At 45.0% G+C, this 15260-nt stretch overlaps 1 protein-coding gene across 5 annotated transcripts in view; it reads left to right on the forward strand.

Annotated features, from left to right (window-relative positions):
* The window catches only part of Ppfibp2 (PPFIA binding protein 2), a 159454-nt gene that overhangs the window by 105359 nt on the left and 38835 nt on the right, over positions 1–15260 (forward strand). For all 5 annotated transcript variants that reach the window (XM_038322355.1, XM_038322336.1, XM_038322346.1 and 2 more), the window contains one exon: positions 4654–4785. In XM_038322355.1, coding sequence (XP_038178283.1) covers positions 4654–4785 — 132 coding nt within the window. The remainder of the gene's footprint in view (positions 1–4653; positions 4786–15260) is intronic.

Consider the following 15260-nt stretch of genomic DNA (forward strand, 5'->3'; position numbering starts at 1 on the left):
CATCTGGGCCCTGGGAAACAAAGGCGGTCAGCTCTGGGCCAGGGGGCGTTGGTGGGAGGATTTTTCTGGTCTAGATATAAATACAGATGAAATGACAAACCTCGAAATATAGAGTGGCTAGGGGAACAAATATTGCTAAAGAAAGTTGATAGACCAGGAAAACATGGAGTTACTAAGTAACCAGTGGACACAGAAGAAGAAATTCTAGGTTGAGGGAGCAAGAGGGATAACTGAAAAAGGTCAGACAAGAGAACGTAAGAGTTGAAGACTCTGGAGACAAAGCAAACATACTCTGGGTGCAGATGAGGACCTAGCTGTTACCCTGCCGCTGAGAAGCAAAGCCCTCAGGAGCTGAGGTCGGTGTGAAGCTGAACAGAAGTTCTGCAAGCGGATACAGGCCAGAACGGTCATTCACAAGGATGCTGAAGCTCCTGAGGAGACGCAGATCACCTAATGTAGGTAGCACAGCCATTGATGAAAAGATGAATGCCTGGGGAGTGGGAACTGCCTTGCTTCTGGGGGAGTGGGAGACTGTGCTCTAACTGAACAGTGAGTGCTGCCTTGGGAAGGTCGATGGGAACAGACAGTGGTTTGCAGGCAGGCCTGGGGTGGGAGATGGATGTTCCGTAAGGTGGGTGGGTGGGGTCAGAGTGTTCTTCATTTGAGATGTCTGGGGAGAGGGAAATATACTGTGTCAGAAAAAACTGCTGTTGGTGTTGGAAGGAGCATTGAGGTTGCAGGATAGCTAATGCCTGTTAATGTTTTTAGAGAATCTGATTCCTAATAGTGGCCACAGACATCACTGGGTTTTAAGATACAGAAACTGAGCTGGGTTGGCTTAAATTTGTTGAAGACTGACTCACCCCCCCTCCCCAACAACCATTAGCATTAAAATTCTATTTTCATAGCTGGGCAGCGGTGGCGCATGCCTTTAATCCCAGCACTTGGGAGGCAGAGGCAGGCAGATCTCAGTGAGTTCAAGGCTTGCCTGGTGTACAAAGTAACTCTTAGGACAGCCAGGACTGTCTGTTACACAGAGAAACCCTGTCTTGAAAAACAAAATAAAACAAATAAAAACAAACAAAAAACAACAAAAAATTCCATTTTGATTTTTGGTCTTTTTTATTAGTCTATATTCATTGTATATAATGAGTCTCATTATGGTATCTTCACACATGTATATAATGTGATTTGATCATATTTCCCCCATTACCCTCTCTTGTTTCACTTCTGATCCCTTTCTTATCAACTTGTGCTTTCATGTCTCTTTTTATGATCAAGTTTTTCCAAAACTTTTCATACAAGTATATACTGTAGTCCAGCGAATCTCCCCATATCTGGTGCCCTCCCTTCCTATCGCTGCAGCCTCTGTAATCTCCCCTTTTACTCCACACCGTTTCAGTTGTCTGTCATATCATGTACACATACAACATATGTAGCTATGTAAAATCTAGGTCTCAAACTGGGAGAAAAAAATGTTTATTTCTGTGACTGACCTAATTGTTTAATATGGTTATTTCTGCTTCTTACAAGTGACATAACTTTGTTCTTTATGACTGAAAAGATTGCCATCGTGCATACATACACATTTTCTTATGCATCCATCAGTCAGTGGATACCTATGTTGGTACTATGACGTACCTGCTGTGAACGTTGCTGCAGTGAACACAGATGTGCTGGAATCGCAGTGTGTTAACTTGAGGGTTGGCTTTTTTGAGTTCATGTGCTAGAACAGTAATTTGGTCACAACAAGGATAAGGCAGGAATATCAACGAAAGGCTTGAAAGAGGCAGAAGCACTAGGGATTATCAGCGAACTGTAATCAATTAAACAGCCTCAGCATTCATATTAACACTTGAGCATGTCCAACCGGAATGTCCACTTGGAATGTTAGCATGACCAATTCAAACAGCAGCATGACTAATTAGGGTGGCTGTTGGAACTAATTACAGCACTGTCCTCATCAGCTGCAACGCTGCTGTGACTGATTACAACCTGGGAGTTTAAACGACGAGGGGACTTTGACAGTGGCGAGAGCAGAGGAGACTTAGATACGGTATACTGCTTTTAAAAGTTCCCCAGAGCAATGTCTGGAATGCTGATCCCTTCACAGAAGTGCGTGGTTGTCATCTAAGATCATGCGGCAGCCCACAGGAGTTGTGTTGCAATTGTCATGATTCTAAGTGTTGGCCTCTGGTAGGTGTTTAGAAACAGATGATGTCTACAGAAGACTCTCTTTTGTTAGATCTCAGCACTCCAGAATAATTGTCCTTATGGATCTACCTTGTGGAATAGTCCTTTTGTCCATTTGCATAGGTATCTTGAAAGCTTGTATATCTTCATGCTGGGATTCACCCCCAGTTGTCTGCAGTAATATCAGATTTGTGCTAACTATAAATGTGCCTTAATGTCTCCTCCTACTTTTAACTTTTATTTTTTTGTGTGTACAGTGGGTGTGTGTATGAGTGTGTGTGTGCGTGTGTGGGTATGAGTGTGTGTATGCACCATGACATATATGTGGAGGTCATAGGAAAACCTCAGATGTTGTTTCTTATCTTCCATCTTCTCTGACATAGGTATCATGCCTTGTATTGTATTGTAGGGAAGCAGGTGTGGACCCTTCTTTGTCTGCATCCCATTTCGTCATAGTAGCATTGGGATTGTAGTCATTTGCTGCTATGTCCAGCTACCTACTACATAGATTCTAGGGATATGAACTCAGGTCTTCACACTTGAATGGCAAGTCCTTTATCTGCTGAGCCATTTCTCTAGCCTTGATATAATTTTAACTGGAAATACATATTTTGCAGACTGTCTAAAATTGGTTTTAGAACAAGGCATGTAGGTGCAAGGATGGAGAGATTAAGAAATAAGGTGTAGCAAAAGACAGAGATGGCGAGAGGGAAGAGGGTACAGGAGAGAATAAGTGATAAGCAGGAGCATTGTGAACACCTTACAAACGTCACATACTCAAGACCACAGAAGTCGTCATTGTGTTATGTCCTCTCACCCAGGGAAGAACTGCTTTAGATGATCTACAGCCTGCTCGGCCTCAGCAACAGAGTTCTGTGTTGTATGTGTTCAGTGAGACCCTGCCAGTCTAAGTGGGCTCAGTGAATGTTTGTTAACTGCCTTTTTCAACATTTTGTTATTTCTCTTTAAATTCTTTACTTCACAGCACACACCTCCCACCCCAGCTTAGAAAACAGAATGATACTTCCAACGGGAATGAATTCTGAAGTCAAATAGCTTACAAACTAACCCTGCTTGTATTTAGCATTATGTCCTTGGCAGATTTTCTTTCTTTCCCTGGGCCTGTTTTCTCATCTATAGAATTCAGATACCAGTATTTACTAGTAAATCCCCGAGAAGGAGTGTTAAGAGGATGTGTATAAAAGCAGCCGGCAATCTTTGCTGTAAAGCAGGCACTCAACAGATCTGAGTCTGTCACTACCTTGGACATCTCATCTGACCAAGTATCCCATGGTTCTAATGCTCTACCCTGTCATCCAGCCTCAAGCCAGGCTGACCAGGAGGAGCCTGTTGCCTTGGCTCAGAGGGCTTCTAGATATCAGGTCAAGTTAGTCTGTAGCCACATTTATCAGGGACTGGTGGCCTTTAGGGTGGGGTTAGGGAAGTGTCTGTTCCTAGTCAAACTCCTCTGTGATTCATGATGGCAGGGCAGTTTGAGACCTATGAAATCAGAGACCATCATTCTGTGGTCTGAGATGATGCAGTGTTCAGGTCATGCAGGAGGTTGTTTCTTTTCCAGATGCTCTTCTGGTTTCTTTGCATATGCTCAGTGCTAGGACCTGTGTAGACAAGGGTCTACTATGAGCCAGGATTTTGACCATCTGAATATTACCATTTGCTGATTTTAAAACATTACTTTATACTGCTGGAAGTATTTCTGGTCCTTAATAATGCTTCAGCAGCTGTCCTGCCTATATCCTTTGTTGTTTCCTCTTGTTTGTGTTTAATAACTGTGTGTTTATGGACGGCTCGGTGTCCAGGAGGTGGAATATTTGGTTGTCAGCCACTGTTCTAGTGACAGCAGGAATAGAAATAATCAGTAGAGAATACGTCCATCTCCATACCACAGTAGTTTAGCTCCGGAAAGAGCCATCTCGCAGAACCACTCATCAGGAATCCACTCTATACCCTGACATTTCTGGATTTAGTGTAATGATGTCTTATGCTGAGATTTGTAGAAGACTAGACTGATGTTTGATTGTACCCTGGAGCTGGTCTAGAAATTTCTATTTTCAAAAACTGTGTTGTCAACATGAGTTCATATTCCTTTGTTCTGATTGAGAGGGCTTGCTGCTTAGCCTTGAAAACAGAGATGGGAAATGCCCATCCTTTGAAAGTGCCCATTCATAGTCTCTGAAAATAATTAATAATGGTTACTATGGAGAAATATGTTTTTTGAGAAATGTCTTTCAAAGCATGCTGGGTGATGTCAGGGGTTGTGCTGTCCCCGTGTGACCTGGAGTCAGCCAAACCTCTCCTAGCCGACCATGGCTGCTATTCAGTGGTCCCCTAGGCAGTGTAAGACACAGTGCAGATGTTGCCTTATGCGCTATGGATGGAACTGCAGCAGGCCTTGTAGCCATGGTGGCTTATGACGCTGAGATCCATTTTTGCTTACAGGAACTGCTAAGTCGCACATCTCTGGAGACCCAGAAACTGGATCTGATGACTGAGGTGTCTGAGCTGAAGCTCAAGCTGGTCGGTATGGAGAAAGAGCAAAGAGAACAAGAGGAGAAACAGAGAAAAGCAGAGGTGAGTGTGATGCATCCTGTCAGGGTGGGGTGAGGGTGGGGCCTGGATTGCACTAGACTACTAGGCTGCGGCCAGCTGCAGTCCCAGCAGGCGCTGGGTACCGGGAATATTCATGCACTAGAGGCACAATGATCTGTTTAATACCAAGTTATCAGGTTTTGCTGTCGCTGCACATTTCAGCAATGCCCAAACCACTCAGTTTTGGCTTTAGGGTTCTATCCTCAAACTGCTGACAGGGATGGAAAGGGAAGAAGGATCAGGCACATGAGGAGGGACACAAGACGTCTTTTGTGAAAGCTAAGGTAAGGACAGCAGCGGGAAGGAAGTCAGCCGCCCAGCAGGCCTGGGACAGTTTCAGACACACATTCCATTGTCCACACCGCCATGTTTGTGTGCTTTGCTTTTCTTTCCTCTTGATGGGTCATGGGGGGGGAAGCCCACATGCAGGCTGTCTCTGGAAGAATGTTTGCTTGTTTTGTTTTGTTTTTCAGGCTCCATATATGACTGGTTAGTGTGTGCCAGAGCCAATTTTTTTTTTTTTTTTTTTGTTTTTTTTTTGGTTTTTCGAGACAGGGTTTCTCTGTGGCTTTGGAGCCTGTCCTGGAACTAGCTCTTGTAGACCAGGCTGGTCTCGAACTCACAGAGATCCGCCTGCCTCTGCCTCCCGAGTGCTGGGATTAAAGGTGTGCGCCACCACTGCCCGGCTGCCAGAGCCAATTTTAGATAAGAGTTTGGAGGATTGTAGGCCCAGAACACCTTCTTTACAAGGAGCAGCACGTTTTACCTTTAAACAATCACCTTCATGTTCTGTGTTCACACCAGGCATTATGACACATGGAAGGGGGGTAGTTTGAAGTTTAGGGAAACCTTGGCTTGTTTACTGACTGATCTACTCAGTAACTCTTTGGACTTCAACAAATTAGTTATATAGTGTGTATGCACTTCAATTTCTTTATCTATAAAATACAATTAATGTGTTATAGACTAACTAAATAAATCACAGATGTTGAATGCCTGTCGATAATGAATGTGCTAAAGACCAATGAAATCATAGATGTTGAGTGCTCTCATGGTGTTTGGCATTTTGAAAACTCTTGGTTTATATTCAGTTTCCACTATTCAGCTCTTTCAAGAGTCAAAAGATGGAAATTGGTCCTTTCTGATAAGTGCTAACATTGTTTTCACTGATGTCTGCCGTGTTTTTTGGGGGGGTGGGTAGGGTTTTTTGGGCCACTTCTAATATGCCAGAGGATGTTTCTCGAATTGCTTCCCCCTCTACCTTGGTTTTTCCAAGACAGGGTTTCTCTGTTACAGAACTCACTTGGTAGACTAGGCTGGCCTCAAACTCATGGAGATCCACCTGTCTCTACCTCCTGAATGCTGGGATTAAGGGTGCGCACCACCACTGCCCAGCCCTTGAATTTCTTTTGAGAACATGTTTCTCAGTAAGATGTGTAATGGTCGCAGGAAGAGATCTGTAGTGAGCTATGGACAGGAGCTCCTATTAAAAGTGCCAATTGTTGGATCCCATCTCTAACTTTGAATAATGCTTGGATATTCCCTAGCTTTGAGCTTCTGCCTGTTAATTTAGTTCCCAAATCTTTAGTTATTCTTTTTTGCTTATTTATTTCTATAAGATGGCAGTAATCCTTGCTATTTCCTTAGTCATTCTTGGGACTGAAGGAGCACTTGTGTATAGCGCCTGTAGCCCCTAGCTTAGTGTGGCCATGCAGTAGTAGCTAGCTTTTATGATTCCTTACTGACAGATGGACACATCGTTCACAGGATGCAAAGTTCACCTAGACTGAAAGCTGATCTCTGAGGCCTGTTTCTTCACTGTTGAAGGGAAACAGTCCAGTCTCCTGTTATCAGTGCCCCCAGGGTGTGTGATGTATAAGCATACATTAGGGGCTTAGAGGCAGAAGTCAGAGAGCTCTGTGAAGGGTGTAAAATGGTCACAGTTTAAAGCCATTAGCGGGAAAGAGAGGGGGTTGTGGGAGAAGAAGAAGGAGTTGTTAGAGGGGAGGGGAGGGAAGGGGGAGGAGGAGGGGAGGAGATGGAAATTTTTTTTTTCTCATGGTTTATTTTTTTTATATTTAAAAATTTCCATCTCCTTCCCTCCTCCTCCCCCCTCCCTCCTCTCCTCCTCCCCCTTCCCTCCCCTCCTTCTCCCCCTTCCCTCCCCTCCCCTCCACCCATACCTCCCCTCCCTAAATAAACCATGAGAAAAAAAAAAAAGAAGACACAACTTGAGAAGTCTAGGGTTAGAGCACAGCGTGATTCGAGCCAGGCAATCTCACTGTGCCTCTAAAACCCATTTTAGGGCAGTCCTGTTCGCCACTTCATGGCAAAGATGGCCATGTAGTGCTAGACTGACATCTACATATATTCTTTCTTAACTGTTCCAGCAACAGTTGTAGGGTCGTTGTAAGTCTCATATGCCTGATTGGGCCTGGCACTCAGGGGTTGACACTACTTGGCGCCTGTGAGTGTGAGAGTCAGTTCATCTGTGAAGAAAATGCAGAATTAATGTAAAGCCAGGTAACTCAGTTCCTTCTTGGGGATTCGTGAAGGAGATGAATGCCCTCTTCTGTGATCTGTGCACTAAAGCAGTCACTTCCCTGCTTGCTTGCTTGCTTGCTTCTTTGTGGGATTGTTTTTAAAGCCAAGTTTGAGGTTGTTTTCTAGCAGGCTGTTCATACATGAGGCAACAGAGCTCTCAAGCTCCTGGCCTCCATCCTACCAGATCACTGCCCTTCCCAGTTGCCAGAACAAATATTAGGTTTCCATGTGGAGGAATTTTGTAGGCTGTTCAAACCTGTGAGAGGCAGTGAGCAGCCACATGATCTGAAATGCATTCCTCCTTATTGTAATTGAGCTTACTCTGCTGGTCTGCCCAGGACCTCAGTCTCTGCTGGAAGCTATGTGGACCACCAGTGGCTGAATACCGAGAGTGCCGCTGAAGTCTCACTGCTGTCACGTGATGGGAATGCTGGAGGCTGGAGACAGACATTTTGCTAGCTCAGGTCACTCGTGGTTGGAACCGCATAAAAAAGGGAATGCCTCTTCCATTCCTATCCTGCACAGTTTTTGCCAGTGACTGCTTGTGCCCAAGGCTGAGTGTGGTTTAGAAAAGGTCAGATTTTGTTTTCCGTTCTGAGATAGCCGGAAGGGAAGTCCATTTCTGACAGCTTTGTCACTGTGTAGACACTTCTCTTGCTGCTGTGATAGAATCCCTGACAGAAGCAAGAAGGAAGGAAAAATTGTTTATCACCATCATCATCATTATTTTATTATTTGGTTTTTTTAGTCAGTGTTTCTCTGTGTTGCCCTGACTGTCCTAGAACTCACTGTGGACCAGACTAGTCTGGAACTCAGAAGTGGGCCTGCTTCTGCCACCCGAGTGCTGGGATTAAAGGTATGGACCACTGTAAAAACGGCATATTATTTATCTTTGAACTCAAAGTTTATGTGATACAGTGTGTCATTGTAAGGAAAGCATAGTAAATGGGACTTCATCCATGGTAGAAGGTGCTTGAGGCATGGCTTGTGATATATCATTAGATCAGGAAACAGAGAGAGCTCTGATTAGAACCAGGGCTTGGTTCGGTCCTAAGTAAAGTGCTTCCTCCATGTAGATTTCACCTCCTAAATATTCCAAAGCCTCTAAGATGGTGCCACCATATAGACATGAAGTATGTAACTACATGAGTCTGGGGGGGAGGGCGGTTGTGGTCTTTCACACGTAAGATCTAGTAATATGCTGTGCAAAAGAAAATAAACTTGAAGGAGACAGATTTATTGACTCAGGGTTTCAGGAGTTCCAGGCTGGTTTCGCTGCAGTGAGGCAGAAGACCACAGCAATAGGGACATGTGACCGAGAAGGTTGTTCAGGCTATGACAGCTAAGAAGCAGAGAGAAACAGGAAGGGGCTGGAGCAAGATACATGCCTCCATTAATACACTTTCTCTAACCTGGCCCCACTTCCTATGACTTCCCACTCTAACCATGAAATTATGAACCCATCAAAGGTTAATCTATTGATGAAGTCATAGCTCTCATGATCAAGTCACTTCCCCCCAATCACATCAACAAAACCTTTAACAGATGATCCTTCCTCAGGCATTTCAAATTCAAGCCGCAACACTTCCTTCATGCAGTTAGGACATTATCCTCGGATTCAGTGATTCCGTGAAAATAGGGTCAGTTCTTCAGAACAGAACACACATGGTTCTGATCCTACCCTGAAGTCATGTGGCTTCAATCAGCACCCTGCTGCTTGTCCTTGCATTGTACAGATGGTTACTGGTAGCCAGTCTGTTATACCTGGGGGTTTGGAAGTTCTGGTTTCCTGATGTCCAACCTTTCCAAGGACTAGGTTGGCAGCGGCCCATCTGAGATGTGGGCGAATACAGATGTTTGCTTTAGTCTTCTTCATTAGCCTTTTACCATATTCCCGGGTCATTTCAAGCTACCCAAGACTGAATAGATTTACTTCTGAAAGGCAGGATCATAGTAGAGTGACTGACAAGAGAAGTAAATACCAGTATTGGGATGATGGAACACAAAGTTTCAGAGACAAAAGAAAACCTCTTTGTGGTGCCCCAGAGCAAAAGCATTTTAAACACACATTGATGAGAAGGATCCTCTAGAAGGGAGTCTGAGTCGCTCGGCACTAGGGTCATAGGAGGGCACTGTGGGTTTGAGCAGTTGTCAGAGTCTAGTTAGAGGAGAACAGAGGTCCAGGCTATGGATTCCAGAAAGTGAGGTTATCCCAACTGACTGAGAACTAGAAATAATTTTCAGGATTTTCTTGCAGAACACACAGTGCCTTACAACATACTGTTTTCTTCCTGTGCTCTGTACCTGAGAAGGGAGAAATTCTGATTTCTGAACTAGAGCAACCAGAATGATGGATTTGGACCACAGAACAAGTACAGGGAAGAATGTATCTGCTCAGAGCTGAACTGGCCTGATGAGGAGAATTTTAATATTTTGGTTTTGTTTTTATAAATTTATGTTTTCATGTTTTTGAAAGAAACTGCTAAAAAATCAAAAGTTCATAAGGATAATAAAAGCTCCCATAACACCTGTCTGTCCTCAACCAGCAGACACGTTCTGTGCTATCAGTTTGTTTTGCGTTCTTCCAGAGTAATTTTATGCAAGGACAAGTGACATGTGGACAGATGGACATACCGGATGCATGCACACAGACACACACACCACATGCACACAACCCCCCCACATGTACATACAGACAAACCATGTGCACACAGACACACACACACACACACACCACATGCACACGTATACTCTGCTTCCTTTATTTTCATCCTTTTTTTTAAAAAACAGAATGCTCCTACACTTCTTTCCATGGCAAGGATAGAAAACAACAAACCTTTCCTCGCTTGTATTTATGTTTGCATAGTTTCTAACATCTGACTATGCCCAATGCAGTTAACCAAGTTCTTTTTGGTGGACGTTTAAATGGTTTCCAAGCTTTTGCTGTTCCGTATGATACTGTAGTCAGTAATCTTATACAAATGTGAGGTACTCACAATGGAACAGAGGAGTCAGGGCACCTGTGCATGAAATTCTGACCTGTTTCCAAACCTCCCTCTCGCTCTATAGAACATAGAGGTTGTACACGCATCGGCAGTGCATGCTAGGAGAGGGTCAGGCCACTGTTCAACGGAGCGTGAAGGGAGAGAGGGAAAGAAGTAAGGAGAATTGTGAGCAGGTTTTTCAGGTAAGAAGGGGGTAGGGTAAATGATGAATTGGGGAGGTGTTCGATAGCTGAAGAGAGCAAGAGCCCTGGAAAGGGGGTGGATATTTGGCAAAGCAGGGTGAATACAGAGTCAGCTGAGATGACAACACACAGTAGCAGTTACAGCCTCATAAATGTCACCTGCACTTCCTGAATGGTAGCCCAAGGATGCAGCAGTGCTGCCAAAGGCTCTGCCCTATAGGAGAGAAAAAGACTGGGGACAAGAGGAGATGGCCAGCCCTGGAGTTAGAGTATTAAGTTTCAGCGCCAGGTCCAAGGACTGAGACACAAAAACAACCACAGTGCTTGGTTAGGGAAGTGGGCCAGCAGACCTGAAGTATACCACATGGTCCTGCTGAGGCAGAGGGAGGAAAACAGGTGTGCACCCAACCTCTGACCTACATCTGCACGCTGCCTGATACAGATAAGAACGGAAGTAGATGGAAGGGAGCAGACGCTGTCTGATTTTTTTTAGTTTTCTGAGAGAGGGTTTCTCTGTGGCTTTGGAACCTATCCTTGAACTAGCTCTTACATACCAGGCTGGCCTTGAACTCACAGAGTTCTGCCTGCCTCTGCCTCCCGAGTGCTGGGATTAAAGGTGTGTGCTGCCACCGCCTGTCTTTCTGGATCTGTAAAGTCCACAGTCAAAGCTGATATGCATCAAATAGGTTTAATGGTTTTTCTCACTTTTCTTACTCAGAGACCAGGGAACAAAACTGGGGAAACTGACTTGGCTTCAGTTTTGGAAAACAGAGGGGAGCCTGACTAATACTGTAAAATAGTAGGGGTATGAGAGTACCTGTTAGCCAGAAATTCATGAACCCGAAGGAGGACAAAGCTAAGCACAGGCCGTGCTCTGAGTAGCTGGGTACTCTAGAGAGGAGACTACTGAACCATCCTGAACTGCTGAGAAATAGGTTCTGACTGCGTGCAGTGTCAGTAAGAGGGAAGGGCTTAGTAGGACCAGCACCAGAGATGGGAAGAGCGTTTACTAAGGACAGAGGTGCACCTGTGTGACCCATATGAGGAAGGGCAAACTCCAAACAATGCTAAGAACAATAGCCTTTTAAAAGAAAGGTATCTTTTTAATAAGAGGAACAAAAAAAGTGCGCTCGTTTCTCACCCTGCCTATAATAGGTGCAAAGAACTGCAGTTCCACACTGCATGCTTCCGGGGAGGCTTTTGTTGTTTATTTTGTTTCTTCTGTCTTTTTCTTTGTAAATTGTGACCATCAAATTCAGGCCCTCCTGATGGAGCTATCTCCCCAGCTCCAGATGTGGCTCAATATTTTTTAATATTAGCAAAAAATAATTTTTTTAGGTTGCTGTGTGTGCTAGGGAGCTAAGCCTGGACCTTGCGCATGCATGTGCTAGGTAAGCGCTGTGCCACGGAGCTGAAGCCCTGTCACTGTATGTGAGCTTTGAGGAATCAGGAAAAGTGAGTTCAGGAAATCTGGAAACAAAACATTCTCATCTTAATTTTAAAACTGGGAGAAAAAGATTAGAGCCAAACCTCTGAGGGATGTGAGAACCTTGAAAATGAAGTAGGAAGGAAGTCTCCTCAGTGGGGTTCCTCAGTGGGTGAGGCTGCCCACTACTGCCAATGCCAGTCTGCCACGAGGTGCAAGGAGAGAACCAATTCCTCTGAGTTGTCTGCTGACTTTGATTCATGCATCTTGGCCTCAACACTCGCGTACTCACGCATGCATGCCCACACACACACACACCCATACTGATGCATGCATATACATTAAGGTATAAGTTTCATCAGATTTAACTCATTGATTGGCTGGAAATGTTCCAGTGCACTGGTACAAAAACATTGCTCGGGACACCATTTGACAGGATGGAGGAATATAGGCTGGATGTTCAAACAAGCGGATTAACATCTGGATGGGGTTAGAGTTGGGGGTGCAGCATTACACACAAACCTGTCGCAGGTGTTGGCATGACTGGACGTGTGGATGGGTGTTGGCGAGTGTAGCATGGCTGTAGGTGTGGAGAGAGTGTGCCTGGGCTCTGTGTCATCTACCTTTGCTGCTGCTTCTGCTTGGATGAAGGGATCTGCCAAACTCTCTGTGCCTTGGTTGTTGACTTAGAAGAATGGCCATCCAGTATGGCAAAAAGTAGATGTCAAACTTCAAGACAGGTCCAAGGATGGTGCAGGACTCAGGAGGGAAAAATGAAATATTTTTTGTTTATCGGAGAGGGGCCTGGCCATGGACCCGGGGTCACCCTTCCCCATCATGCTCACCCTCTGCAAACTTCCTTTCCTTCTCATCTGCTCTCCAGGGAGGTCTGAATCTGAAGGTGACTGACCTTGTGTGCTTCTCTCTCTTTTCTCTTCCTTCCCGCAGTCAGTTCTGAATGTGATCAATGAGCTACAGGAACAGATGTGTAGGCTACAGCTGGACATCCACAGGCAGATTCAAGAGCGCCTGTTACTCGCTAGGGACCACCCTGAGGAGGTGGTGGCCGATGACCATGAGGCCAAGCCCCAGCCCTGCAGCCAGGACTGTGCCCCCTGGGAGGGGTCACCTGTAGGAGCCATACTTAAGTATACCAGAGCATGTCTGTGTGTGATATCTCCCTGGTGGAGGCTGGTGTTTCTCCTAACCAGAGTGGTGTGCAGTGGCTTCGCATGGATCTGCTGTTACCTCAGGGCAGAACTTGGCCTTATTCAAGCCTCTGTTGACATGAGGTGGGGGCTCCAGGACCATAATCAGGCAAAGTTTGAGCAGGTGAGAATAGCCCTCAGAAGGTCACATTCCCCACTTTGGGAATAGGATGGAGGTGCACCACAGGCTCTGGGCGGTGGGAGATTCTCCTATCCCAGTGTGTGATCCAGACGCTTATCCCTCTTCTAGGACTGGGTGTTTAAATGAAGCTTCATTGTGTGATTCTCTTTAATAAAAAAAATGGCATGTCAAAAAAATCATTTCAGATATATGTTTGGAGAAGTTTAGCCCCACCTCAAAAATACTGAGCTTTCATTTGTTGTAAACACTTAACTCATCACCTGAATTTCCAAGAAAAATAATGCATGCATAATAATCACAGTATAGCGAGTTTGTGACTTTGGGGGCCATATGTCAAAGAACTCACAAGAACCCAGCGAGCAGTAGCTTGTGTCCTCCTGATTCTGTCCCCTTTGGGCATGGTGCCCTCTCACAGCAGATTGAGCAGCTCCACTAAGACAGGAGCAAAACAGACAAGACTCTTCCTACCCCCTGTCCTGAGCTGGACGCTCGGACAGCTCAGGAGGCCCAGCAACATTACTAGAAGATGAATCTCTGGCAAGCCTGAATAGACAGCCAAAGGTCTCAAAGCCACTGATGAAAATCAAGGGCATAGTCACCTTAGCTTGGAGAATTTTTTTTCTCAAGTTGTATCTAGAAAGACTCACCCCAGCTTTAAGTCATTCTTAATAAATCATCTTAAAAGATTCAGGTGGAAGCAGTGTTACTTCATGGTTGATTATCTCAGAATGCAAAGACACCTAAGCCAATTAAATAATGACTTGAATATCAGTTACTCATTTGTCAACAGCTATGTGCCAGGACCTGCTGGGTAAGCAGCTAACAAAGACTTCCCCAGACGTCACAGAAGAGAACAGAACTGGCTATTAGCAACCCTACAGATAAACCTTATTGGGGATTTGTGGGAAACACCAGAGAATCCTGCAGAGGGGTCTGAGGCCATGTGGAGGTCAAGGTGGGGGTTTCCATGGTGGACAGTTAGAAGGACGCTGTGTGTAGAGGTGTAGGACGGAAGAGGAGTTGCAATTCTCCAGTGTGACACGTTAGAGCCTGTTGCAGTTCTCCAGTGTGACACGTTAGAGCCTATCTGGGACAGGACAGGCTGGCCAGGATTGAAGTTTAGAAGCTTTGGGAAGCAGGGAGTGCCGTGATCAGAGTGGTGTCCCACTGCCATTGTTCCCCTGGGTGGTCAGCACTCAGTGTTTTCCACAGGGTCAAGGTCACAAAGCATAACCCTTTGAAGAGACTCGGGCTGTCCACACTCCCTGCTAGACCGGAGTCATGGTGGAATGTTGAGAGGGAAATGAGACATAATATTCTTGGTTATGATGACATGAATAAAGCTTGGACCCAAGTGGAGTTAATGATCTTTATGCCAATTAGATGTGGGATTCCCCTTCCTATGCCGTGAATGCCATTAGTTTATAAAGAAACTGCTTTTGGACCTGTAGCAAGGCAGACCTTAGCTAGGCGGGGGGATACCAAACTGAATACTGGAAGAAAGAAGGCAGAGTAAAGGAGAAGCCATGTAGTCCGGTCGGAGACAGATGCTGGAACTTTACCCAGTAAGCCACAGGGACGTGGCGATACACAGATTAATAGAAATGGGTTAAATTAAGATGTAAGAGGTAGCCAATAAGAAGCTAGAGCTAATAGGCCAAGCAGTGATTTAATTAATATAGTGTCTGTGTGGTCATTTCGGGGCTGAACAGCTGGGAACAAACAAATGGCCTCCTACTACACAAATAGGTGCTTTAGGCTATTGTCAAACAATAGTACAGATGGTGTGGTTTCTGTGTGATTATTTAGGGTCTGACCTGCTGGGCAACCAGGAAACAAACAAGCGGCCTCCTATTACACCAGTTCTTCTGATAGGAGATAGTTGTTACCTGAAATGATTGTCCATTAAGTAAATTTTGGTTCAAGACATTGGCAGAGCACACTGGTAGT

This window comes from Arvicola amphibius, chromosome 1, assembly GCF_903992535.2.
Source record: "Arvicola amphibius chromosome 1, mArvAmp1.2, whole genome shotgun sequence".
Lineage (NCBI taxonomy): Eukaryota > Metazoa > Chordata > Mammalia > Rodentia > Cricetidae > Arvicola > Arvicola amphibius.